The sequence below is a fragment of the Cladophialophora immunda genome (genome assembly GCF_000835495.1).
Source record: "Cladophialophora immunda strain CBS 83496 unplaced genomic scaffold supercont1.6, whole genome shotgun sequence".
Classification (NCBI taxonomy): domain Eukaryota; kingdom Fungi; phylum Ascomycota; class Eurotiomycetes; order Chaetothyriales; family Herpotrichiellaceae; genus Cladophialophora; species Cladophialophora immunda.
In genome coordinates this window covers 457,365-484,166 of record NW_015622546.1, presented here as the reverse complement: position 1 = coordinate 484,166, position 26,802 = coordinate 457,365, and the positions used below count along the sequence as shown (strand labels likewise).

Sequence of the window (26,802 nt, the reverse complement as noted above, 5' to 3'; positions counted from 1 at the left end):
AGCAGAATCACCAGATGTATGAATCAGCATCGATCCGGATGGCGCAGCTCACAGCCAGAGATTTCGCAGCGCTTCGGATGTGGGCGAAGAAGTCGCCTGGTCCGGCCATAATCCGGTTGGTCGCTATAGCACGAAGTTTGCTGTTTGCTGGGCAGCGGTGGGGTAGGGACATTGCCGATCGCCTCCCTGGACATGTTTCCGACGAGAATCGTCTGCTGATAATCTACCTCGTATCTGTACCGTACCGTTTCAGGATATGAGAAGCCCGGCGGGAAGCGGACACAATACGAGGCAACAAAATGAGGACTGACGCTCGAGGACCGAGCCTTGTCGCTCCAAGATTGCAAGAAATTGGAAAAAGAAGTGTCCAGAGGGTCATCGATAAAGATTCAAAATGGCTGTCTAGATCATCAATTAAATGAGTATGTAGAAGAATGGAGCAGCGTCGTGCTCGTCGTTACGTCCCTCGCTTTCCCCATCCACTGAAGAATCCTCCAGTGCTTGCAGTGGGCGCATGTGTGGATTTGGGGGGATCCTTTGTTCCCTGACTTGGAGCCACCGCAGGTGTCGTGGGTGACTCGGTCGTGCTGGCTCGTGCTGTAGGTGAGGATGTCGCTCCACCCAAGATCTTTCGCAAAGCGTCTAGCTTCCCTCTGGTCTCCTCCAGCTCCTGTCGTGCCACCGCCTCAGCTGTCTTGGCATTCACTAGCTCCAGCAGCAGGGCATCGTTGGAAATGGGCTCGTGGTTTTCCGTGGCAAGGACGGCTTGAGTGTTGAGGCTGCTTGAACGCTTCGAATACGGCCCGACGCTGCTTGATCGGGTCGCCTCCGGTCTGCCCAATCTTAACTCTCGCAGGCCGGATTTTGGAGCAGGTAACTTCAGGTCAGGGAATTCGCTGACGGGGGTGTAGAGGTCGGCAGGTGAATCTGGCACCGAGTTGTTGCGAGAGCGCAACTCGCTCACTGTCCTCTCCAAACGCTGCTTGTCACGATGTGCATCCTGAACCCGAGCTCGAGCATCTCGCAGCTGCTCTTTGAGAGTGTTCTGTTCCGCTTCTCGCTCGTCAAGCTGTCTCATGAGATCTCGACACTTTATCACCTCGGCATCATGCCTCTCCTTCCATTCAGAAACCGCATCGCGGAGCTGGTGCTTGGACTGCGACACGGACAGCCGCTTCGAGCCGTCTCGACACAGTTGGCATTCAGCTTGAGCCATGAGCATGTCAAGCTCCATGTCCTCCTCCGTGGCCTCTGAGCTCTCCGGTTCTGCCAGCTCTCTGATATCGGTGGTTTGCCGTCGTAATTGCTCCAGCACTTTTCGTGCAATCTGCCGGTCCTCCTCACGTTCTTCTCGCTCCCGCTGAAGCTCTTGAGCAAGCTCGACATGTTGCCGTTGGACTTTGGAGAGTTCTGTGAGGAGATCTTCGATCTGATGATGGAGATTCCGATTGCTCGAGTCAGGGGTAGGTACAACCGCTGAGTGGACGCTGGTGGCAGCGGATACAGTCGCTTTTGGGGGTGTTTCATCCGACATCTCCGTGGCAACAGTACTGGTGTCTGTGTTACTTGTCTCGAGCGAGTTGAGTGTCGAGGTCAAACTTTGCCCGGAGGACGATTTTCGCACCGACTTGTTATTTCCTGGAATCATAAGACTCAGGTTCTGAGATCGGGAAGGCGCATGTGACGAGCCTGCCCAGAATCGGCCCAAGAAGGAAGACACAGCGCTCTTCAACGAGGGCGCCTCTGTTAAATTCTGCGAGTGCCTGAAGTTTGCTTCCAGCGAAAGCAGAGACTCTCGGCACACCAACCCAGTCAATGACACAAAGTCCGACACCAGATCGTCCGCATGTTGAGCATAAGTGTCCCAGAGACTTCTCGACAGCAGAAACTGCATGGCGTCCTCAAATTCGGTACAGGCGAGCAGCTTTTTCTGATTCCGTTGCATCAGAGACAAGGCAACCCTCATCAGCGTTTCTGTCGCCCCCTCAGACAATATTACATCGTAAATTCTGAGCAACATAGGAAGTGGACAGGTGACGGCAAAAAAAGACAAAAACCATTGTGACACGTATAATGGTTCGACCTTCAACTCTTCAAGATGAGCCGCCAGTGCCGGTAAATGTCGAATTAGGAGCTGTTGGAACTGGTATATTCGAAGATGTAAGCCCGACAAGTCTGGGAGATAACATGACCGAAGATCGTAATTTTCCATAAGCCTACATTTGAGTCAGTATTCTCTTTGGAAACGGAGCGGTGTCCTGACCTGACAAGGATGCAAAATGCTTCGGGTTCGCTCATGTGCATCAGGAGTGGTCCGACAACGAATCCAAGGCCCTGGCAATACCCGATTTTGCTGTCATAAAGTGAAAAGGCTTTCAAGACTTTGCCGAGCATTCTTTGGCCATCGCCGTCCTTCTCTCGAAACATGTCAACGTTCGGGAAGCTCCTGCCCACGTCCTTTCCGATCAAGCCGTCATACGGCGAAGGCTCATTGGAGAGTCTCTGGTATTCAGAATGTAAAAAGCCGTCGTGAGCCTGAGCGATACTGGGCCAGACGACACCACGCAGAGGTGGCGGGACACCTCCTCGAATCTTGTTCGATGTTAGGGTGGGCAGTCGCTGGGCAGTTTGAGTGTAATCTTGAACCAATGCTGCCCAGAATTCCAATTCCGTCATCGGAGGAGCAGGTAATAGCGAATATCTCAAAGATTGGCGTTGGGGTCCATCGACCATTCTTTTTAGTTGTTGTACGGAAGGAGGGCGGGTGTTTTTGCGTGGTCGCGAAGTCGTTGTGATGCCAGCCTTGGGATTGGTGGCCAACGCTGCATTCTCTTTCTCCAAACGCGCCAGTAACAACGTTGTAGACTGCCTCATGTTAGCCGCAGTCATAGCCACAGACATAATGGGCTCACTTCATCTGTGGCCTCGTCCTTGTGCACCTGTTCCTCTGTCTTTTCCAGACCCTCCCAGTTGACAGAATTTAACGAAATTGAGCTCTCGGAAGTATGGGAAGAGGATCGACTGGTCCGGGCCGAGGGCGGGCCACTGCGAGGCTGCGAAGCCTCCTGCGAGATGTCTCGCTCACCAATGATGTCGAGGTCGGGATCAAATGGAATATCTGACAGTCGCACTGAGACCATGGAACTGCGAGGGAGAGGCACATTCTCGGGTTCGATATCGCTCCCACCCTCGGGGATCGCCTCGGAAGGGACTGGGTGCATGGCTTCGACTTCGGTCATCCTGGTTGGTTCTGAAGACTCTAGGCAAGGCACTCTCGATATGCCAGGGGCGGTGAACGAGGCGGGGAAGGTTCTAGGTCGGACAGCGAGGGCAAAAGAGTGAGCCCTTGGGGTGGTTGAGACTTGGGTAGCTCCAACGACCGGCAGATATCACAAAGAGAGACTGCTCGCCGGGTCTGCCAGCGACCGTGCGAGGGAAGTGCGGAACAGGGAAGAAAGGAATGGCTGTCGTCGAGGACGATGAAGGGAGGAGGAAGACGAGCACAGTCCATATGAGTGCCCAGGTGGGTAGACATGTTTGAGCAGTGGTGGGCCAAGGGGCTTTGAAACTATGGAGTCGGCACTAGCCTGCCAAATTGCCCACACCCAATGCTTGATCACCCACCGTTCGTGCAATTTCGGCTCTCTGCAGGTCCTGAGTACTAAATCATGAGAAGGTAGGGCCTCCAGATGATGTATAATGACTCTGTGTGAACTTTCTGCACACGGCACAGACTCATTATTGAGGCCCTGCATGAGAGGTGAGTTTGAGGAGGCAGCCTTGATGGAGGAGAAACGCGTCAATGGCGGTGCGGGGAGGTCAGTGTTGTTGTTGGCCGGGCATTCTGACACTTCTGAGGTCGCAAGTGCTGCAACGACGAGAGAATGTCACGCGATGAGTTGCTCTCCCAGACGATACAAGCACTATCAATCGATAATAGTCATACGTAGACATACGAGTATCTGGCAAGGCAATGGGAAGTGTGCGGCATGGCACCATTGGAGCACCCAGACCCGCGGTTCAGGCTTTCGAGTAACTCGGGATGGAGCACTAGTTTAAGGGGGCGTTCCACAGCTGGTCGATATTACAGATATCTATCGTCCATGTTGGGAACCATTATCCGCTTCCATGGCACCAATTGATAGGATATATCGTGGCCGTTCTCCTGCGCCAACCTGCTGCGATGACTTTGTATCGTCCAAACAATAGATGAGCAAGCTGGCAGTGAAGAGCAAGTAGAATAAAGTACTTTTGTGTGAACACCCCAAGAAAGCTCGATAATTCCTAAAAAGGTTTAGTTCGTGACGCGAGCTCTTGGCGATGTGGGTCATCCAAACTCGCCCTCAAAGTTGATGTTTACAAGGTCAACAATAACCCTCTGCGAACCAGGAGACGCTCTGCTTCATCGTCTGTGACTGTCCAGATAAGGAAGCAAGTGATATCTCTCTGTGTCGCATGCATTGACAATCTCTTCCTCCTTGACCCAGCGACTGGGCGTTTCTGATTCGCCTTCGTGTCCGAGAACACCACCGCGATGGACGACTCCATGTTCGACATCGATGACGGCAGCTCAGATTTTGAGCCTGTTGCTGTAAGTCCCAGCGCATCTCCCAGCAATGGGAGCGCATTTTCTGACAAGTCTACTCAGAAACCAAAGACCAAGCCCGTCAAGAAAGCCTCCGAATCTAAGGCTGCGACGAAGAAGGCGACGGTTCCCAAAGCGAAACCCGGCCCGAAGCCAAAGACTACCGTTCCTAAGAAGCGCTCGAAGAAAGACTCGGAAGACGAAGCCTCAGACGATGAAGCCGGCAACCCCTTCGATGATGAGTCGCTGCTTGAAGACACTCCTCCGCAGGCAAAGAAAGCGAAGCCGAACCCTGTCAAAGGGAGTCATAAGAAACCTCTCGGCGATGTTGTCAATGAAGCCATAGGCCTTGATGGCGCGACCGATTCACCACAGCCCCAGAAGAAGAAGAAACGCGTCTCCGAGCAATACCAGAAACTTACCCAGCTCGAACATATCATCAAGCGTCCCGACACCTACATTGGCTCGGTCGAGCGCACAGAAAAGCAGATGTGGGTCTACAACACGGAACAAGATTGCATGGAATTCCGCGAAATATCTTTTGTCCCCGGTATATTCAAGATCTTCGATGAAATCTTGGTCAATGCCGCAGATAATAAGCAAAATGACAAGAAGATGGATGAGATCCGTGTTACCGTGGACCGAGAAAAGGGCGAAGTCAGCGTCTGGAACAATGGCCGTGGTATTCCTATCGAGATCCACTCGAAAGAAAAGATCTACATCCCAGAGATGATTTTCGGCCATCTCTTAACCGGCTCGAATTACGACGACAACGAACAGAAGATCACAGGTGGCAGGAATGGCTACGGTGCGAAGCTGGCCAACATCTTCAGCACCGAATTCACTATTGAGACTGCCGACTCGAAACAAAAGAAGAAATACAAGCAGACCTGGACCAAGAATATGTCCGAGATGGGCAAGGCTAGGATCACCGATTCCAAAGGGGAAGACTACACTAAAGTCACATTTTACCCTGACTTCGCAAAGTTTGGCATGACGGCTATGGATGATGATCTCGAAGCACTCTTCAAGCGCCGGGTCTACGATCTTGCCGGCACCTGTAAAGGGGTCAAAGTCAAACTCAATGGTTCCGCCGTTCCCGTCAGAAATTTCAAAAAGTACATTGAAATGTATACCAAAGCAATCAAGAAGGAGCGTGGTGAGGAGGCTGCAAATGACACGTCTGAAATCATCACAGAATCTCCCGACTCCCGGTGGGAGATTGGCTTCGCCGTGTCTGACGGCTCATTCCAACAGGTGTCGTTCGTCAACTCCATCGCCACCACCTCAGGAGGCACACATGTCAACTATATTGCCGACCAGATCGTCAACCGCTTGATGGAAGTCGTCAAGAAAAAGAACAAGGGCGGTGCGCAACTGAAGCCTAACCAGATTCGCAATCATATCTTCATCTTCGTCAATGCCCTGATTGTCAACCCAGCCTTCACTTCACAGACCAAAGAACAATTGACTACAAAAGCTAGTCAGTTTGGAAGTAAGTGTCAGGTGTCAGACGAATTCATGAAGAAGGTTGCCAAAACCGAAGTTATCAACAACATTCTTCACTTTGCCCAGCAGAAAGCCGATCAAATCCTAAAGAAATCTGATGGGAGCAGGCGGAGCCGAATGAACAACCCCAAACTGACGGACGCAAACAAGGCCGGCACGAGAGAAGGGCATAAGTGTACCTTGATTTTGACCGAAGGTGACTCGGCGAAAGGTCTTGCCATGGCAGGACGTTCCGTCGTCGGTCCCGACCTGTTCGGCGTGTTTCCGTTGCGGGGTAAGCTCCTCAACGTCAGAGATGCTTCTATTGATCAAATCTCCAAAAACGCTGAGATCCAGAACATCAAGAACTTCCTTGGGCTTCAGCACAAGAAGGTGTATTCTGACACAAATGGCCTCCGCTATGGACATTTGATGATCATGACTGATCAAGATCATGATGGAAGTCATATTAAGGGATTGTTGATAAACTTCCTGCAGGTTCAGTTTCCCAGTCTCCTTAAAATCCCGAAATTCTTGGTCGAGTTCATTACTCCCATTGTCAAAGTATGGAAGGGCGATCCTAAGAATCCTACCCAGTCTCGCTCCTTTTATACCATGCCGGAGTATGAGGCTTGGAAAGAAGCACATAAGCACGAACGTGGTTGGGAGAACAAATACTACAAGGGGTTGGGTACAAGCACGACCGAAGATGCACAGCAATACTTCAATGATATCGACAAGCACCACAAAGAATTCGACGTCATGAAGGACGATGAAGCCTCTTTGATCGAACTTGCCTTTTCCAAGAAGAAGGCCGACGAGCGAAAGGAGTGGTTGCGGCAATTCAAACCAGGGACATTTTTGGACCACACGACCAAAAACATTTCCTACACCGATTTCGTCAACAAAGAGCTAATTCTGTTCAGCATGGCCGACAACATCCGATCTATCCCCTCAGTAGTTGATGGTCTAAAGCCTGGTCAGCGAAAAGTCATGTATGCATGCTTCAAGCGCAATCTGAAAAAGGATATGAAGGTTGCTGAGCTGGCGGGTTTGGTCGGTGGTATGACCGCGTATCACCATGGTGAAACATCTCTCCAGCAGACGATTGTCGGCCTGGCCCAAAGCTTTGTCGGATCGAACAATGTCAACTTGTTGGAGCCCTCAGGCCAATTTGGTACCCGAAACCAGGGCGGCAGCGATTCTGCAAGCGCTCGATACATTTTCACCCGTCTATCGCCCTTCGCAAGGAAGCTGTTTCACCAAGCCGATGAACCCCTTCTGTCCTATAACTATGATGATGACAAGAAGATCGAGCCCGAGGTATACGTACCGATCGTCCCAATGGTCCTCGTCAATGGTGCTGACGGTATTGGCACGGGCTGGAGTTCTTCTATCCCCAACTACAATCCAGAAGACATCGTGGACAACCTCAAACGCAGAATGGCCGGCGAAGACTGGAAGCCTATGCAGCCCTGGTTCCGCGGATTCAAAGGTGAAGTCAAGGCTACCGGACCTGACCGATTCCAATTCAGTGGCATCATCCACCAAAGCGGCGACACTGAAGTTGAGATAACAGAGTTGCCCATCCGTACCTGGACGCAGGATTTCAAGGATCGACTAGAAGAGATCATCAAAGCAGAGAAAGCCCCATCGTTTATCAAGGACTACAAGGATTATAATACTCACGACTCAGTGCATTTTATCATCCAGCTGGACGAGAAGCACATGAAGTCTGCTGTAGAAGAAGGTCTTGTGGAGAAATTCAAGCTCACAAAGTCAGTGGCAACATCAAATCTTGTTGCGTTTGATCCAGAGGGCCGCATCACCAAATATGCGAACGTCGAAGCGATCATGGACGAATTCTACAGCTATCGTCTGCAGTTGTATGCTAAGCGCAAGGAATGGCTTTTGCAAGAGATGCAGAAAGATCTCAGACGGCTGACGAACCAAGCCAGGTTCATTCAGATGATCATTGACGGAAAACTTAATATCTCCAAGAAGAAAAAGGCTGTTCTGATTGCAGAACTCCAGAAGCTTGGATTTGACGCTTTCCCCAAAACTCAAGACGCCGCCAAAGAAGGTGAGAACGAGCCAGTTGTCGAAGAGGACGAGGAAGAGTCTGTTGACGCCAGCGCCTACGACTACCTTCTCGGCATGGCTCTTTGGTCTTTAACCCAGGAGCGAGTTGAGCGACTCCAGCGACAGATCGGAGACAAAGAGGAGGAGATCGATGCTTTGATGAAGAAATCCAAGGAAGATCTGTGGAAACACGATCTTGATGAATTCATCGCCGAATGGAGGTTTCAGCTGGAAGACGAGCACAACCGCAAACGCAATATCCGGAAGGGACGTCGCGTCTCGAAGAAATTTGCTACAGCAGCAACGACGAAGCCGACCATCAAGAAGCGCAAGGGACTTGGTGATGCGTGGGACGATGACTCTGATTTCCAGGAGTCTGCTCCAAAAGCAAAGAAGAGTGCGCCTGCTCCGAAACCGGTTCAGGTTCCGAAACAGCGCTCTATTACAGCGTATGCTGCCCCAAAGACCAATGCTTTGAAGAATGCATTGGAGAAGCGAAGCCTGTATACTGATGGTGCCAGTGACCCCATTGAGGAACCAGAGGAGGACCTTGCGAAGCCCAGCAATGATCGCCTTGTCAACGGTGTGAAAGATGAGTCTGACGGCGAGAACCGCATTCTCAAGGCTGCACCCCGACATGCTCGTGCGGTAACCAAAAAGCCAACAAACTATGCGCTATTGAGTGACTCCGAAAGCGACAATGGAGACGATCTGCTCGCTGATCTTGGTGACATGGTGAAAGGTCTACCAAGCAATCTCAACACAGATAGCGGGGGTGAATCGCGTGCGCTTTTCTCCAACTCTGTTTCCCGACCAACCAGCAGCCATGGATATAAGCCGGCTCTGAAGCCGCCTGCAAAGGCCTCGATGGATCTATCCGAGGACGAGACCGACTACAAGATGCTTGCTCCGCAACAGTCTCCGAGACGATCCATCATTGTGACAAATAAGGATGACACCAACGTTCTCCGAGATTCCGACGAAGACAATGCTCCGGTGAAGGTCAGGAAGAAGCCTGCACCCAAGAAGGTAAAGAAGATTGTCAGCGACGACAGTGACAGCGATGTTGTACCGCCAAAAGCAAATAAGAAGGGCCCTGCTAAAAAGGCAGTGAAGGATGAGCAGGCAAAACCAAAGAAAACGGCCCCCAAGAAAGCTTTAGCGACGAAGAAGGTTGAACAATCCCCCGCTGCGAAGGCATACGCGAAAAGACTTGCAAAAAAGAAGATTGTGGATTCAGATGATGACATGGATGCTCTGGCAGATGATATCCTAAAGTCACCTTCAGGCTCTGAGCTAGACGGGCCTGTTGCAAGGAAACCAGCAGCAAGACCGGCAAGACGAGCAGTGACTGCGAAGAAGCCGACGACCTACACTTTTGAAGACGATGACGACGATGATGATGAGGACAAAGATGGGGGTTTCCAAGACGATGGCTCCTCCGCGGTATTTTCGGACGAGTGATTATGCGACGAAGGCGGTGGTTGAACTGGTCCAATACTTGCACGGGTGGATCAGGTGTCGGGCGGGATGAGACACGAGATGTGAACGTGAATTTGGTTCCGGAGTTTCTGTTTTGGTCGGAATGGCGTCGGGCAACGGTTGGCAAACGATGTTCTGTGGCGGTGGTGACATAGTTTCCTTGGGTATCGCATATTCCAATCCAGCTCTTTTGCTGACCCGGACAGTTATCCTTCTGTGATTGTTCCTGAATGTGTGTCTGGGCGGAATGCAAAAGATCATGGCTCTCGACGTGTTTCAGCTTGGAATGTGTTTGAAATCCTGTGTGCTCTGCCTGATCTCCTGGCCGCACTTCATGCCTGCCAAAACATGCTTGGAGGATCAAGTCAAGGGATCTTACACTTTTGTGTATCTTCTGTGCATGGCTTGACGCAGGGATTTCTTTGTTTGTTCTGTGACTATCGCAAGGCTGACCAAACAGTGGGCTGATTGTGCCACCTGCCAATGCAAGGTACCGGCGGAGGGTCAACGTCTGGATGGCTAGACCAGCAACTCTTGGGTGCGTGTTGTTCTCCCTTCAATTGCAGTTTCTGATTTGGCTGACAATTTGCGGTTGTGTTTGCGATAGATCCTGATTCCCTGTCGATCAACGTGGCTCGAGGCCGTCTGCAGGATAGTGCGCAAATCCTGCGAACCCGGCCTCAGTCTTCACGAAAAGAGTGTCTGCCTTGTTTGAGATCTATCGTTGTCTTAACGTCTCCAGCTGTCTGTCTACACGTTTAACACTCTCCCTTGACGCCAGGATAGCTCGACGTACGTCTGGCCCAGGTGTGTGGAGAGACAGGAAATCAATGGACTAAGCTTTCAGGTTCCAGTCTTTCTGGGAACTTGAGCCTCGCCGCTGCGCCATTCCGATCCCTCAAGAACGAACTCCTACACCGCTCATCTAGCGTGCCAGCCAGATTGAGTACCGTGGATACTTTGATTCGTGCAGGAAGGACGATCATGAAGAGACCGCCTCGTCTACCTCCCGGCCTAGACTGGCCGCCTGCCTCAGCTATTGCATGAGTGCAAAGACACGCTCATCATCCGATATTTTTCTTTGTATCTCATGGCCAAAGTGGAAGTGGGTACAATCATTCCATGGAGAACGTGCAGATTGCAAGATTCTAAGCTTTGTTGTGGCGTGGTTTCCGGGTTATTATTTGCCATTTGTCGTGCCATCAAGCAGATCTTTGTGCCTGCAGATATATCAAACCGCCCTTGCGAGCGTCAAGTGTTGCCATACCTCACTCTTTTCCACCCAAAGTGATAGTCCTTCGGCATGACTGCAATCCAATCTCTCCTCAACCCCGTCGAGGACGGGGAGAACTATGAAAGCAACAACGACAGCAGGGACGAGCTCTCCGCCCACGGCAGCCAGGCTTCGGCGGCGTCTGACACAGTTGGACATGAACCAGACAAGCGCATTCGAAAGAAGCAGAAGATGTGCAAAGATGCTGCGGTCTTCAAGCCGGGGGTCATCCAAGGAGAATGTCGATATCCACCTGACGAGTATCAAGATGAGTTGCTAGAGGCCAAACATCAGATGTATGAAGTCTACCCGATTGGCGACATAGCAACCTACCCAAGACATATCCCGTACAACAGTGAGAAGAAGTTGTTTTGGGAGAAGACAGGCAGGGAGAGCTTCGAAGGTATTTTCCCCAAGCAGTTGACCCATGCTGTCCAGCTAACCAAGCCTAGTCTTCCAATACCAATTCAAAATACCGGGCGAATCAAACACATACACCATGCTGTGGGACTACAACATCGGTCTGGTCCGGACCACGCCTCTATTCAAGTGTGGGAACTATTCAAAGGTGCTTATGCCACTGCACAAGTGATGTCCATCGGAGCTGACTGTGTGCCTGCAGACTACTCCCGCAAAGATGCTGAGCAGGAATCCCGGCTTGAAAGAACTGTGCCACAGCATCACCGGAGGAGCTCTTGTTGCACAAGGTATGCATAGGCGGTGGTAATCCTCGTCCAGACAGGAACTGACTCAAGGTCCAGGTTACTGGATTCCCTACGACGCGGCCAAGGCAATGGCTGCCACGTTCTGCTGGCACATTCGCTACGCCCTGACCCCGGTGTTTGGAAAAGCCTTCCCAGAGCTCTGTCTCCCTCCCGACTCTGAGAATTTCGGCTCTATGCAGATTGACCCAGAGATCACCAAACGTTGTGCTCTGCAGGCTCGGCACTATCGTGAACTTGAGAACTTGGCTGCGTCGGGGCCATCGTCCGGCATATCCAGCCCTCAGACGTCGCAGACACCGCAGACGCCCAAGGTCCGGCCTCAACTCAGAATGATCCTGCCCAAACCCTACAAAGAGACGGACTCCCAGAGTGAATACTCGACGGACACAAGTCGTGAGGACAAATACGAATTGTCTTCTCCCTCGCCCCAGATTGCCTTTACCAACCCTTGGTCTGCGGTCAACACCCCTCGCTCTCCTCCCAAGATCTCTTTTGACAACCCTTGGTCACCGTCCAGCACTACTAGGTCATCTTCACCTTGTAGAGCAACTCGCAAAGGCCGGACGGCAGCCAATATCCCACGATCTCACACCCCTCTTGACCTGTTGCCACCCCCTAGGAGGCCCTTGTTCCCTGCCACTCCACCGAACTCTGTCGAAGCAGACAAATCGGTCCTAGACATGTCGCCCAGATCAGCCGCGGAAATGATGGAGGTTGATGAAGACTACGATGCAGGGTCAGACGATTCTGAGGACTCGAAGGGGCAGAATAATGTTGCAGCGAGAAAGAAGTCCTCAAGGGGATTTACCGACACTAAGGCGGCCTATATCTTGATGAAGTTGAAGACGCAAGGAGAGATGTTCAAGGCGGATGAGAAGTCCTTGAAGCGTCGTGCTTCTGCGTAGGGGGTTCCAGCCTGTCAAGTGAAGAGGTTATGAATTGCTGCTGAGATGAATGATGATCAGGGTGGACTTCTTACTCTGTTTAGATTTTGCATGAACGTGTCTGCTGAATCTGTCGCTCTTTTCTTTGATCTTGTTGGCGTGAATTGTGAGTTGTGTGGGTGCCTTCCTTTGATTGCTTCGTGGTGTCTTGGGTTGAGGCCAGTCTCACTTCACCTCACTTGACCCTCCTTTGCCTCTCATGTCCTCCCTGCGCTCACCTCATCCTTCAGTCTATCACTTGTACCCCTAGTCCAGCTCTTCTACAGTTTGCTACATTAGAGAGCTCAGCCTCTTTGCCCTCGTCACGTTGAGCTGTTACCAATCCCGAGCGGCAGTACTAACTGGCCCTCGCATCTCACGATGCCTGCTGTCGACGCACGAAACAAGTTGTACACTTGCCGCTACTGGGCTCTCGGGCCACGCTGCCCAAATGTCGATGCGTTCGGAGCTCCCACCTGCCAGTTCGCTCACTGGGACACTGGTCGATTGGCCAGCGCAGTCCAACAAAGAGGTACATGCCTGCCGTGGAAGCATTTTGGCTTCTGCGGCAGAGGTGTCGGCTGTTGGTATGAGCATCAAGAAACGGGAGTTACGGGTCTCTATCAAGGCAGTATGGCCGCCGCCACCACGATAAGAAAACAAGGCAGTGCTAACTAGCCGCAGCTGTCGAATTGACTGGCTTCGAACTCCAAGTCGCAGACGCTGCCACCAAAGCTGGGTTCAACACCTTCAATCACGAAGCCTTGTTCAATCTCATCTGGGTTGTCAAGCGACTTGCGCTACAAGCGGGAACCCTCCACCCCAGAGGTCGTCTTCCCAAAGATCCAATATACCCTGACAGGTATCGTCCCAATGGCATAGGTGACAATACAAAGAAGAAGAGTAGGGCAGTAACCATTCAGCCCCCAGCCAACCATACTGTGGAGTTGAAATTCCATCCTATCCAGCCTCTGATGAGGAAGCGACCCTTGCATGATATAAAAGAAGAGAACCTGATCGACTTGACGTTGTCATCAGACAGTGAGCGTGATCCGACAGACTTACGTGACACCCCGTTCAAGCGTCAGAAAGTGCTGAACGGGAGCAAGAACCCAAACGTGGGTGGTCCCCGCGTTACTTATCACAACTCGCTTCAAGAGAGAAATGAGGCTTCCACTTCCATCGGAATATGGTCCAAACCAAAATCTCACTCTGCCCGCAAGCGTGAAAACAGACGATCCCGGTCCGCCGCAGCTATTGCCGTTGCAGTTGTCCCAAAAGCTCCTCCAGCACCTGAAGACCAGATTAGCAAGCAGCTACACTTGGTCAAGACCAAGCTTGATGATGTCAGGCAAAGTATGAACACATGTCAAGCAACAATGAAGGCATTATTCGACGTGCACTATGAAAAGTTTGACAGTGACAAGATGATGGAGGCTCTTCAGAAGCTGAGTGGCTTTATGAACAAGGTATATGACGGCGGCAAAGAGGGTGCGGAGGAGGCTGAGAAAGCCATCGCATTGCTGGGGGACAATAAGGACGGGATTCTGTGAGCAAGGGAAGTTGTGAGAGCTTTGAAATGAATAATGAATGCTCGGCATGTGGAATTGACGACAGTGAGCTGACTGCAGGAAGAGGAACGGGTCACCGGCAGCGCACAGGGAGCCAAACTGACCAGGAAGCCCACTGACGTTGCATGTGTGCATACTCAGACATTAGCATAGATTTTGTAGCAGCAAATTGTAGCTATGAACAAAGTATCGGCTTTCCTAGAAGATATCTCTTCATGTAGTCAGTTCCGACAATGCAGTGCCAATGCTCGACGGAGAGTTGCGGAGATTTAATGCTCTCGAGGTGTTGAACACTTTTAACGTTTCCCGCGTCTGTCATGCCAGCAGCCTGCGCCAGCCGTTGCCAACTTCTCGAACCGCACACATTCTGTAGGACAGTCCAAATGCTCGCTCTCAAGGGTCAACGAATCATCCGGCGATGGGCAAGTAGCAAATCACTGCTCTCGGCGAGCAACGGCAAGATACCGTCACACTTGCAATCACCGCTGGGCAGATTGCGAACCAGGCTGCTACACTGCAGCGTATCCCGAAGAGGATGGCGAACGTAAAGCAGCTCCATCGGTGGAGGCCCTGCGAATTCAGTCTCTGAATGCTATGTCGATGAACGGTCGCTGCAAGGCTCGCGCCAGGAATGATGAATGTCGATGCCACCGATTGGAGCAAGGTGGGAAGCGCTTCAAATGATCTTCGCGTGCCTGGAGCGCAAACTTGTGGAAAGATTTCAGGTGGCACCGTTGCGGCAGTGAAGGACCATATGCATTCTGCCGCACCGTGGAAAACATGGAGATCAGACCAAGTTTGTTGATGCCCGGGACTTCACGTCTGCGATGTTCACCTGTCATGTCCAAGCTTCACGTCCACCTCCACCGGAGCGCCGTGATCGTCTCTGGGTGAATTCCTTCTCTTCACGCGCTGTAACGACGACTGGCTTTGTCGACAACATCCTCATTCTTTTCTAGGACGAATGTAACGACGGACATGTCCAACCACGACCACAAAGTCCTGTCGCAAGCATACCTTTTCCTGTAGCGACAAATTGCCACCCGTTTCGGCGCAACTTGATCGAATCTGTCCCCCAGAGGCCTGATAACAATTATCACCTGTCGGCGTTGAGACGCGATGGCCACTCAACAGAACGACGACAGCGGACAGTCTTCGCTGGCAATCTCCCCCTCTCTCATCGTCGGCATAGTGATCCTCGCCTCGTTCGCATGCATCATCCTCTTCGCGAGTATTTTTCGCTACTGCCGTCGCAACCAGTCCAATTTGATCGACCCTGAGGGCCTGGATGAAATAGGGGGAACCGAGCTCTACAATCCCAACAAACAACGATCGGCATCGCAAGTTGCCCGGCTGAAGGAGGTAAGATGGATCAATAACATGTACGCGTGGGAGAGGGGGCGACAGGCGCGGCTGGCTGTAGGAGAGATACGACCGACTACCATGCTGATGGGACGAAGAGGCGAGAACAAGAACTGGGACGAATACACCATTATGGGAGATAATTCGTGGCAAATCGTAAGTGCTGTTGGGGTCTCATTATTCTTGAATATGCCTCGCATGGCATTCTAATGGCAAGTTGGCAACAGGGTCCGGGCAATGGCAACGCTGGGGGGGAAGACTCTCATGCTTCGTACTTCTACAACCTCGATGACCCTTATGCACGGTCTTGTTCGCAGCAGCGGCTAAGCCACCTCGTACCTCCTCCAGACCAATCCCGGAACTCTTACCAGTCCACCGCCAGCGGCAACGGATTGCTTCCGCGACATCCGTCTGCGCTGCTTCCCCCGCCTGCTCACGGTCGACGTGATGCGTGGGGAATGGTCGCCCAGAACAGCCCCTTGAGGAACGAGTATCAAGTTGACAACCAAGAACAAGACCCGGGTGCGGTATTCGAGGCTAGACCGCAATACAGGCGCAATAGGGCAGGAGATGACTCCACGTATCCCACCGAATACCACAGTCCGTTTGTCAATCCCACAATCACAGTCAGCGATGAAAGTCAGAGCGCGGCATACATACGGTCTCCGACCACGCTGGCATACGATTCCAATTTCGAGACCGTCACACTCGGTGGGCATAGTCGGATTGCCACAGAAAGCAGGGACGTGGACGCCAACCAACGCAGCAGATCGAGACAAAGCGCAGAAGACCTTGGAGCGCACAGACCCTCGGTGGTGGTCACGAACGACCAAGCGTACCCGCAACTCCAACTCCAATTTCTGTCCCAGTCTCTGTCCCAGAACTCGGTGAGTGTGTACGATGATGAAGAGGCTGTACACCCCGACGTATTAGAGGACCAATCGTCTTTGCGTCCTGTTGAGAGGGAAGCGCAGCAAAACAACAGGCAGCTGGAGGAGGTCGACGCGAGCGCAAAGGGCGACACCGAGATCTCGAGGCGGAATGTCACAGGAATGATTCAGGAGTGGGAGAAGGCGAATGGAAGCTTCGGAAGGAGTCATTTGGCTGCCACATAAGGTGTGGCCAGACAGTCCGAATGTTCTACGTTGTGTGTGCGTGTGCCAGCCGGTCACCTGGTCGAGGAAAATACTCCGAGTGCTGGAATCCCAAAAGGAAGCTTCTTTGGATCGGGATGGATATGCTGCGACTCAGCCACGATTGTCTTGGAATAACGGACAACTAGCAGTCCTCACAAGACTGCGCTGCGCTGATTTGGTCGAAAACGCCTCAAAGTGTGGGTGGGGTTGGGGGAGGACATTTGACGTGCTGGGCGGGACGAGATGCTGGACAAGGCTGCAGCCCCTGAAAATACAAAAAGGCTACTTTCCACGGTTCTAACCAACACCCGCTTTTTCCTGCTACTCTTGCCTTTGGAACCCGCGTCTTTTCACATCCCCGTTTTTGTCCCCGTCTAGTTTTCTGCCTCTGGAATCCCTGTGAGTGTCCAAGCCATGGCAGGTCCAACCTGAGCTGCGCCGGTGGGCGCCCTGAACCCTCCTCTCGGCGTTCCATTGGGTTTGTCCTCGCGTTGTTGCTGGTTGAGGACCTCAACGACTCCACCGCGCAGTCTTTTTTGGGGACCTTTTGCTGTCGACACGCCGCGCTGCGCTTCTCCTGGGAGGGGGATCAGGGTATAAGAAAGAGCTACTGCCTCTCTCTGGGTTCGTGTCTCGCACTACTCAGCACATCCTATCGACCGCCCTCTTCAGATTTTCTCAACTTTACCGCCTACTACTATACACATCCACAGTCCCACTTTTGATAAGCACGACTCCTGCCCAAAACCCGTTCTCGACGCCCCTCAAAATGCGTGCCTCGTTTTACGTCTTCGTCCTCGCCACTCTCGCTTTGCTGTCCTTGGTCACGGGGGCTCCCCTGAGCGCACTGGCCCCGGTCCAGGCCCAGGGACGGTTCACCACCGTGACGGCCTCCATGGTCGTCAGACCAGCGAGCGTGCCGACCTCAACGGCCGGGTCTGTGGCGAGGAGTGGTACCCGTCATGGTGTACCATGGGTGACACTGGTTGTAAGGGAAGAGCGTGCCACCGACACGCCTGAACCTGGGTTGGGAGAGGAATTCCCACTTGTTGGTCCTGCGATGACGACCCCATCTTTACCAACCGCGTCGGCTACATCGTCGGTGTCGCCGGAGCACCATCCCGTCCACCGACCAGTGCATCAGCTGGAGATGTTAGCGGACGCCTTCACCGGCTCACAACTCGGCGAGATAGTCGATGATCTCCGCCCGAGCCACAGTCGCGATGATGGTGATAGCGTCAACCGACCTGCAGATGAGTTGGGGATGTTGGCGGAAGCCCTCTCCAGCTCACGAATTGGCGAGATAGTCGATGATCTCCGCCCAAGCCACAGTCGCAATCATAGTAAGCCGGGATGACCAACCCAAGGCCGCGCCGTCCAGTACATCAGGAGGCTCACCAGCTGCAGCGTTCGCTACCAGAGACGTCGCCGCCCAGATGTCACGGCACAACGGACCGGACAGGAACGTGCGACGGTGCCCCCACGGTCAACACGCGGTAACTAACTCAGGCGCAGGCGAATTTAAGCCATACGGGTGCGGAATCGGCCTCTTCTCTAATATGGAAGCCGGAAGCGGGATGTTCGGACAGTGCTGCATCGACCATGACATCTGTGTTGGTGAGTTTTCTTCATACCTCGAAAAAAAATACGTCATCCTTGTCCCATTGTGTTCCATACTTTGTCTATCCGTGATCTCAGTGCTGACTGGTTATCTCTCCCCCTCGGGTGGCAGGCGACTGTCCGACAGACGACCTCCCCTCGTGCAACGACGCGCTTCTGCAGTGCATGAATGACGTGTGTGAGCACTTGGAGGGCGGCTTCGTCGGGTGGCTGAGGAAGCAGTGGTGCTGGGTGCAGAGGGACATCTACGACGGGTCGGTCAGGGATCCGCAGGCGCGGGACCATTTTATGGACGTGTCGCGAGAGCGGTGCCATTGCGTCGAGGATGGCTTATGAGTCTAGCAATGTGTCGACATTGAGGATTTGTTACCGACCCGGAAGGAAGGCACTGATCGATGCGCAGTCATGAGACGGAGTTCAAGATAGACATGTAGCGCAGTTCAAGAGAACGCGTGGTACGGTCGATCATTTCGCTATTAGTGCAGTATATGCCGTAGTCACGTGCCTGTAAAGCATTTTGTGTCACATAATAAACCGCGACCAATTGAGAAGTTCAATGATTACATCCATGACTCTCCACCCCTCGCATCAGTTGAGCTGCAAGATGGGTTCCTTCGCATCTCTCTCGACGGGTGTTGCAGTGGGTGACTGCAAACCAGAGATCACCATCAGCGCCACCAAGTACTCGCCTAGCGTGATGGATCCTTTGACTGGCACTTTGAAGCGACTGCCCACGAGGTAGGAAGCCCCGGTCACGTGAGATACAGTGGGGGAGAGCCACAAAGTGTTGCGCTTATAAGTAAGATCTTCGCATTTTCCTTCAACAAATGGGATCGCGGCTATAGCTCAGGTGAGACAAAACCGATGTACCTCTTCCGCAAACCGAATTCTAACGCAACAGCAGCTGGGAGAGCGTCAGTACGTAATAAATCTACAACCACAGTCATTCACCACCTAACAGCTTCTAGGACTGAAGTACAACTTCGGTTCAGTTTATCTGAAGGTCCTGTGTTCGATCCACAGTGGCCGCATCATTTTTTTGGGTCTCTTTGAGTCTTTCTTTTTGGACCGCTGGGCGGATTGAACGAATTGAATTTTTCTAGCTTGAAAAACAGTATTGTGTTGGACCTAGTGAAATCTTGGCACTCGTCGAGCAGCACCTAAAGGATTAACTGTCTACTCCGTACTTGATCACCGCCCAGAGCCAGTCGGGGCTGAGCCATGCCGCATCGAGTGTGCACAGTGCAGATTGCATGATTTCTCTCTCCTCCACTCTCACACGTCGTGAAGCCACTCCTCCGAAGCGGCAACGGCCATGGCCAGCACCGTCAAGTTCAACGAGATTTCTAAGCTCTGCCAGAACATCTACTCCTTAGCCCTTGATCTGTACCGCAACGGAACACTCGTCGTCAGAACCGAGTTCCACTCACTCGCGAAATGGAGGGAAAGCTTCCAGTCGTGCCACGTGTGTTCAATAGCAATTACAAGGCATCGAAAGAGAATCTGAACATTTGAAATCACTCATAGAGGAAGAGGAATTCCAGAAATCCGTCATCTCGGTCGACATCGGCTCGACGCAAGATAAGCACACCTTCCACGTTCTTTTCAAGACGCGGCTACACCAATCCTGGCAGAGTTGTACATCCATGTCAAACTAGGCAAAAGTGGCGTTCTGTCGAAACGAGCACTGCGGCGACAAACTCATCGCTCTGACTAATACGCCCAGATGGAGCCTCGTTTCATCATGTGGCGCCCACCTGCACCGAGACGTGGTCCGAATCAAGCTTCCAGCAACTGAAGACGTGGCTGGCCGACTGTCTAGGCTCGCGCGCCGAGTGCCGTTACCCTCTGGGACAACACCCTGTGTCCAGTGCGAGGCTGCCGACCGTCCGTAATGGATAATGAGCCGGTAAGAAAACGGGATACTGGGACTGAAATAACACGCGACAATATCATCGGTGCTTACCTCTCGGGAGAATGAACCGAAACTGGCGCGGCTTCGCTGACACCAAGGGAGCCTCGAAAATTCCCACATGGTCGAGAGGGAGACATGATGTGTCCCGGCTCGGACTGGGACCAAGGCCATTAAATACGAAGCAGGCGGTCCAGTTGGTTCATCTAGGAAAGAAACCAACAGACGTTCGAGAACACAGTTAGATTTCGATCACGATTTGCTGTTTTCTATCGAGCTTCTCAACTTGCCGTACTCGTCACATCACCTCCGGATCCATACAGATATCTGGAGCTTGTGGTGCTGGCCCCTGAGGGTTGGAATCCCAGAGTGCAGTTTCTCACGTACCACGATGGAGCCTGGAACTTGAGCTTGCCCTCCCCAGCGCCACACACCGTGACAAACTTGTCCGTGGCTTTGTTGCATTCTTCACCTGAAAAGTATGTCAAGCAACATGAATCCTCCTTGGCGCCCTGACCATAGCCGAAGTAGAATGGGTCTCCGCTGGCAAGAGCGTTGCCACCGTCCGTCCCCACGTCAAGCCATCGGTCTGATTCGCCGGTGGAGAAGACGGTGAGGCAGGCGGTGTTGACAGTGAGATGCCCGTTGGATTGGAGGAGGTATGTGTCGGACTCGGAATAGAGATGAGCGGGCTCCTCCTGGTAGACATTGCCATTGCTGTTAGTCGTCAGCTTGAAGACCCACGGTTTAAGGGTTGAGCTGGCGACCGGTGCCGGAGTCGTCGTGGTATGGGGCTTGGTTGTCGTCGTGGTTGTGCAAGTGCCGTTCACGCACTTGTTCGCGCACTACAGACCTTGAAGTGAGACTCGGACACCTTGTGGAATTCCTTCGCTTGTCGGATGACTTACCACGTTGCCGCACTCTCCACAGTTGCTTGTGTCTGTCTGGAAATCGACGCAGCCACTGGAGCACCAGTCAGGGGTCGCAGCAGGACACGCGCACTCGCCGTCCACGCAAGGGAGGCCGTTGGTACACTTTGCCAGGGCGATGGTATCAGCTCGGGGGATCGACGCAGAGCGGGGAGAGACTGCAACGTCTAACTTACCGTGAGGCCGCAAGCACCGCAGTTGGATGAGTCTGTCTGCACATCCACGCAACCATTCGAGGAGCAATATGTCTTATCTGGATCAGGACATTTACAGATGCATCTGTCATTCGTTGCTTCGTGGAACGCATCGCGGCCCGTGGAGCTGGAAACAAAGTCGAAATAGGTCGCGGCCAGGGCCTCGCATCGGAACCTGTCGAACATGGAATCGGGATAGAGTGTCTTGCATTGATTGACCATGCAGTTCCCGAACTTGACATTGCACGCGACCCAGCCTTGACTGCAGTCATCTGCAGAAACGCCAAACGTCTCATCAGCCTCAGGACCATACTTGGGTTGCCGCCTCCCGGGGGGGGGGGGGGTGTTTGGGGAGCTCGAAGCTATCATCGATTCGAGGGCCTCGAACTTACCGTAACAGCGGTCATGGTCGTCACAACAAGACTTGAAGTCCAGATCGGGCGGAAACTTGAGACAGGTCTTCACCCAGCCCGACCCACAGCCATTGACGCCGGCCTCACGCGCACCAGCCCGCAGAGCAGGCGTCAAATCCGCCTGGGGACATCGTGGCTCGTCCTTGAATGGCTGTACATCCTCCTTGATATTGAGAATATTGAAAGCAAGGGGAGTGACCAGCGCCCAGTTGAGTTTGCTGAACTGGAAACGTTTGGTAGGCGCGCTGCCTGCCACAACCTGCCCGTTCGACACATGGAACTGGATTGTTCCATTCTTGACGGTGCCTGCATTCATGGATCCATCGCACTGGGCAGTCCAGATTCTGGACAGCTGGGGGGTTAGTGAGTGTTGCTGGTGGCCGTCGAGCCTCAAATACGCTGCACGCTGCCCATATCACTCACGATGTTATGTAGGCTTCTCCCTTGCCCCCCGGAGGACTGACATATTTCTGGCCCGCGGAACTGGTAGGGTATTGATTAGCCACCGAAGCCCTCCTCGGGTTTGTTTGGCCGTCTGGTGCACAAACCTTGCCTTCTCGAGCAGCACCTTTCCGGACTTCGTCAGCGCCAGATACAGGGGAGAAGACCCTTTCGCGGCGTAAATCAAGTCATAAACCCTTGCCACGCGGCCCAGTCAGTACACCTTCTCCTGGATTCAGTTGAAGCGAGAAGTCAACCGACCGAGGAGGTGCTCCCTTTATCTTTTCGAAATGAAATGTGCCAGCGACACTGAGGTTAACCGGCTTGCTGGCAACCTTGAGCACGCCTTTGTCATTGACCAGCGGCACGCCGGTGTTTTTGTCGATAATTTGCTATACAATGTATGTCAGTTCCGGTCACCGCTGTCTCATCCTGTGCCTTTTTCAACGCGGACGGGAACGTACGAAATCGGATTTGGTGTCGGGGTCAACGCGGCATACTTCTGCACCTGTAGCAGCACCCGCAAAGCTGCAAAACACGAGAGCCACGAAAATCAAGAAAGATTTCATGTCGTCGAGCGATCAAATGAAACAGGGAATCCCAGATCTTCGCAATCGAGTATTCGCCTGACCGAGGCCATCATGGCGGCCTTGAGTGCCATACTTATTCCTCTCTCGACCCGACAACACCCACTCGGACAACGGGCACACTCTCACCACCTAATACCAATAAGAGGCATATTTAGGAAATCATGAGAATTGGATTGATGATCGCATGATTCCTGGTCCATGCGACCACTCGATACGAGCTAACTGCTCGGTACAGCACCACTCGGTGATGGCGTCGATGGACTGGTGATGAAAAGTCTACTAAGTTGATGGAGATACGAAGTACAAGTATGTACCAAGTACATCGACGAGCCCGCCAGCTGGCCACTGTCGGCAGCTTCACGCGAGCTGTGGACGGAGGTGCAGCTGGCCACGATGATCAATCAGGCCACATGGAAAGAAAAACACCACTCGTCGAGCCGTGCTTGGTCGTCTCTCTGAAACAAGAACCTTCATTGCTTGGCATGCATTGCTCCCGCATTCGAACCTTCTTCCTGATTTGGAGACCGAAGTCTAGGTCAGTCTGTTTCGAAGCCACTTACGGAAAACCAAGAGCCGGGGCTGGCGTTAGTCGCTTGGGCTTCGGATGTAAGCGAGCCAGTTGGCGGGCTGGAGGAGGAGGCGGGATTCCGCTCCTCCCAAGAGCGAGAGGCCGATGGGCTCAAGGTGCGATGGGCTACTGTTGCAAGATCTACTTGGTACGTGGCAAGTCAATAATACATTAACCTACAGATTATAGGTGCTCCCCATACGTGTCGCCTTCCGCCCGCCCGTCCGGTCCTGCCTCTGGTTCCCAGAATCGCTCGATGTTATATTGGCATACGGTGTGCCTCGCAGGCTAGGTTTCTTACTTAGCCCGTTTAATGGCGACTGTACAAGTGCCTCGTAGGTATGCCGCTGTCGATAAAGCAACCATCTCCGTACCCCAGCACAATCCACGCACAATATCAGGAATGATTTCTACCCAACGAGGCGCTATAGGAAGACACGGAACTTTTGGAGCCTTGGAGGAGGCATGACCTCCAACCCCGCCAACTAAGTCAGCCTTGCGTGGCTATCATCCTTCTGCGAGTCCTTCACGGCCAGCTGCCTACCTACATCGCCCTTCCGCCCCAGGCCTTCCAGAGCTCCTAGTTAGTGCTTCTTGATCAGATTCCGCGCCATCTCCGCCACGGCCGACAACTTATCCATCGGGAAGCGACTGTTTTCAATCTTCTGCGTCGCTGGGTCAAACTGCTGCCAAAGTCTCCACGAACCGCTGCTTGTTCAGGCCGATGTTCTTAAACGCGTTCTTCATCACCTCCCGCGTCGTCTTCAGCTTCTCGTATTCGTTTTCTGTCAACGACGTAGCCGGGGTCGGCTCTTCCTCGTTGATGTGCGTATCTCCTGTTCAGCGCATTTGGCACTTTTTTTCTTGGCACCAGTACACCATTGTTTACCTCGCGAACCGATATCTCTACTATACAATTGTAACAATTATGAGGCGATCTACTAAGCAGAAACTATCACCCGGTCGGGACCCATTCGCACAAAGACTATGGCAGCATGCATCACCAGGCTGGACCCGGCCGATTCCCTCGCAGGGCTGTGGAGACCGGGTTTCGTGGAACAGTTGTTCTGGAGAGCTAGATCTAGCGCCCACAACGAAGCGAGACGCACGTCGTATCGAGCGCCTTCAGGGCCTATGGGCGAAAAAGGATCTCGAGGTGAGTTAGGGAGCGCAAGGCTTCTTTAGAAATCAGTGGCACACAGTCCGGCATAGAGTAAAACGCTTTCGTCTGGTATAGCCAGGTATTGTGCTTAAATGATGACGAGATGGCCGCCAGATCAAGGGTAGCCCAATATTTTCCGCAGGGATACGAACACTACTGTATCTAAGTGGATAGGAGGAATGGCCTTCTAAGTTAAAATGACCTTAATAGCCAACGGCTCGGCCACATTGGTTCTAGGATGATTGAATTGCTTATGAACGAGGGTCACGAGAGTCCCCTTGACCACCTCCTGCATTTTGCATTTGAAAAACAAGCTGTCTGTCTCTTATCCTCGAGAACAAGACCTCCGGGGAAGCGAATTGGGGGCAGGCTCGTTGATACCCAATACCATACCCCCCTGTTAGACGAATACACTCCCTCCATTGTCCCACAGCGACCATCCGAATCTGAGGAGGTCGGAGAACTGTCAAGAAAAGTAACTCAGAACAAAGAGATAAACCGTGACTTCCTTCGAAAGCGGCTCTGCTGGAATTCGACTGCTTTCTATAATGGTGCATCCGACGGAAGCCGCAACAAGCCTCATTCGCCTTCGCCTTCGCCTTCACCTTCGGCTTCCGGAACTAGGTCGTGTCGATACGATTTTGGCGCAAAAGAGAACAGATACATGTCGGTATCCCACTGAGTAGTTCTGGAAATCCTGATTGGAATCCCGGGAAGAGGAGTTTCGTATTCAAACAGAAGGCGTCCATCATCCAGCACGGTGAGACTCGATGCATCGCGCGGTTTCACGCGAAACCCCAATGTTCGTCGGCCACCCCTGTTTGGATTTCGCGGAGGCAAGGTCGTGGGCCGGCCCGGGACAATGCAGCGGTACCAGTCGACCACCACTTCGGGTTCGCATCGTGAGATGATCCTGTGCATCTTGGAGCACGTTTGGACGTCGTAATCATGTGTCAGAGTCACGGCCTGGGGGCCCGCGTCGCCTTCTTGGATAGAAAAGGCATGAAATGAAAATGGATGCATGACGAAGCGAGCGTCGCGGTGAAGCGGAGGCATAGACACCACATGGACTGCGGTGCGCAAGAAGGTTTTGTCTGGCCGTTGGGATAATTTCTGAACAACCATCTCTTGAGCATAGGGGAACACCGGACCTTCCACCAAGGCAATGGAATTTGTCCTCGCGTTGGCAAATGCACGATTGCATTTTCCAAGACCGGGACAGGCAATCGTTTGGATACGACCGTCGGCTCCGTTGATGATGGCAAAATTATCCACCATGCACCTTGATCTGGACAGCAGCCGCTTGCAGTCGAACTGAATCATGAATTCATCGCTTCCGAGTTGGATCAACTCAAGGGATCGCCAGGGCATATAGGCGCGGTCAGAGGCAAAGATGCTATCCATGACCGTTGTCCGATATAGACGGGTGCCAGTTCGGAAGTCTTCGGCCACCAGATCGTAGGCTTTATTCGAAGTTCGGTAGGCCAAATACACTCGATCTTTCCCGATGCAAAGAGGGGTGTACTGGGGCCACTCCTCAGCGCCAATATCTGTGGAGTCCATCTTCCAGACGATCTCGCGGGCTACTAGAGAGTAGACAAAATCCCTAAATGTATGAGCAATTTACTTTTCTCAAGGGATTTTTTCCTCCTTACCGGTATGTGTGAGGCAAAGTCAGGTCCTCTGGAGCGTAGATGCTGGCACCAGAATGGAGCCTCACCAGGAGGAATCCATCTGAGTTGAGGTCCATTCCCTCGAGCGATATCACGCGATTCGCCTCTCCCACCCATCCGAGATCCAAAGTCATTGTCTTGGTCCCTTCTTTTAGACGTTGGTAGTTGATCAATGTGTCTTTCTTTTCGGCCCATGCTGCAAAATCTCCTGCTGTGGTGAAATGGTAGGCATTGGGAAACCGTCGCGCTGATGTAGCCTCACCCCTCTGCAGAGCGCGCTCTTGAAAAGCTGAGATTGTGCGGTGTTAGTCAGACAAGCACGCTGGCTTTGGACAAGGCCCTCTCCATACTCAGACGTTTGAATGTGCGAAGAGCCAGCGCGTCATCAGCCGCGTTCCATGAGCTCTCAGCATAGGGAAAGTGGACCGCGAGGCCGAAAGATGATATCCACGTGGTGACCAGCCGCTTCCAGGACGCACAGACCATAGCGAATCGACCGAGATCAGGGATGGACAGACAAGTCAAGATAATGTTGCAGCATTCTAGAGGGAGGCGCTCGAACAGGTCCTGCATGAATTGAAATTAACACGACATCGAACCATAGCACGGCCATTTCGAGGGGCAAGGGAGACAGGAATTCGTACCTTTTTCTCTACCAATTCCGGTGTCTCCA

At 52.7% G+C, this 26,802-nt stretch overlaps 5 protein-coding genes across 6 annotated transcripts; 3 read left to right on the top strand and 2 right to left on the bottom strand.

The window, feature by feature from the left end:
• Positions 1-364: 364 nt before the first annotated feature.
• Positions 365-3,516, bottom strand: PV07_09813 (uncharacterized protein). Its single transcript, XM_016397104.1, has 3 exons — positions 2,913-3,516; positions 2,264-2,865; positions 365-2,216 (listed from the first exon to the last, which is right to left on the bottom strand). Exons 1-3 carry the CDS (start codon positions 3,237-3,239, stop codon positions 458-460), a joined length of 2,688 nt encoding a protein of 895 aa, XP_016244295.1. The 5' UTR covers positions 3,240-3,516; the 3' UTR covers positions 365-457.
• Positions 3,517-4,387: 871 nt separating this feature from the next.
• Positions 4,388-9,874, top strand: PV07_09812. Of its 2 annotated transcripts, XM_016397103.1 has the most exons (3): positions 4,388-4,591; positions 4,649-8,604; positions 8,677-9,874. In XM_016397103.1, exons 1-3 carry the CDS (start codon positions 4,535-4,537, stop codon positions 9,617-9,619), a joined length of 4,956 nt encoding a protein of 1,651 aa, XP_016244294.1. In that variant the 5' UTR covers positions 4,388-4,534; the 3' UTR covers positions 9,620-9,874. The 2 variants fall into 2 exon arrangements, with proteins under 2 accessions (XP_016244294.1, XP_016244293.1); XM_016397102.1 differs by having other exon boundaries at positions 4,649-9,874.
• A 1,066-nt stretch (positions 9,875-10,940) lies between these two features.
• Positions 10,941-12,540, top strand: PV07_09811 (uncharacterized protein; the record flags this gene model as incomplete). The annotated part of the gene is made up of 4 exons (XM_016397101.1): positions 10,941-11,313; positions 11,363-11,478; positions 11,533-11,617; positions 11,672-12,540. 4 exons carry the CDS (start codon positions 10,941-10,943, stop codon positions 12,538-12,540), a joined length of 1,443 nt encoding a protein of 480 aa, XP_016244292.1.
• A 4,856-nt stretch (positions 12,541-17,396) lies between these two features.
• Positions 17,397-18,583, top strand: PV07_09810 (uncharacterized protein; the record flags this gene model as incomplete). The annotated part of the gene is made up of 3 exons (XM_016397100.1): positions 17,397-17,970; positions 18,143-18,244; positions 18,360-18,583. The coding sequence occupies 3 exons, from the start codon at positions 17,397-17,399 to the stop codon at positions 18,581-18,583; spliced, it is 900 nt and encodes a 299-aa protein (XP_016244291.1).
• Positions 18,584-20,412: 1,829 nt separating this feature from the next.
• On the bottom strand, positions 20,413-22,756 carry PV07_09809 (uncharacterized protein). The gene is made up of 8 exons (XM_016397099.1): positions 22,601-22,756; positions 22,398-22,528; positions 22,244-22,333; positions 22,119-22,178; positions 21,675-22,039; positions 21,265-21,554; positions 21,068-21,193; positions 20,413-21,004 (listed from the first exon to the last, which is right to left on the bottom strand). The coding sequence occupies exons 1-8, from the start codon at positions 22,703-22,705 to the stop codon at positions 20,441-20,443; spliced, it is 1,731 nt and encodes a 576-aa protein (XP_016244290.1). The 5' UTR covers positions 22,706-22,756; the 3' UTR covers positions 20,413-20,440.
• Between the last annotated feature and the right edge of the window lie 4,046 nt (positions 22,757-26,802).

Coding starts and splice junctions, on each gene's coding strand:
- PV07_09812 (XM_016397102.1), top strand. CDS start 4,535: ATGGACGACTCCATGTTCGACATCGATGACGGCAGCTCAGATTTTGAG. Junction 4,592..4,648: donor CAGATTTTGAGCCTGTTGCT/GTAAGTCCCAGC, acceptor AAGTCTACTCAG/AAACCAAAGACCAAGCCCGT.
- PV07_09813 (XM_016397104.1), bottom strand. CDS start 3,239: ATGACCGAAGTCGAAGCCATGCACCCAGTCCCTTCCGAGGCGATCCCC. Junction 2,866..2,912: donor AGGACGAGGCCACAGATGAA/GTGAGCCCATTA, acceptor AACATGAGGCAG/TCTACAACGTTGTTACTGGC. Junction 2,217..2,263: donor GCATTTTGCATCCTTGTCAG/GTCAGGACACCG, acceptor ACTCAAATGTAG/GCTTATGGAAAATTACGATC.
- PV07_09809 (XM_016397099.1), bottom strand. CDS start 22,705: ATGAAATCTTTCTTGATTTTCGTGGCTCTCGTGTTTTGCAGCTTTGCG. Junction 22,529..22,600: donor CCGACACCAAATCCGATTTC/GTACGTTCCCGT, acceptor TACATTGTATAG/CAAATTATCGACAAAAACAC. Junction 21,194..21,264: donor GCGGTGCTTGCGGCCTCACG/GTAAGTTAGACG, acceptor GCCCTGGCAAAG/TGTACCAACGGCCTCCCTTG.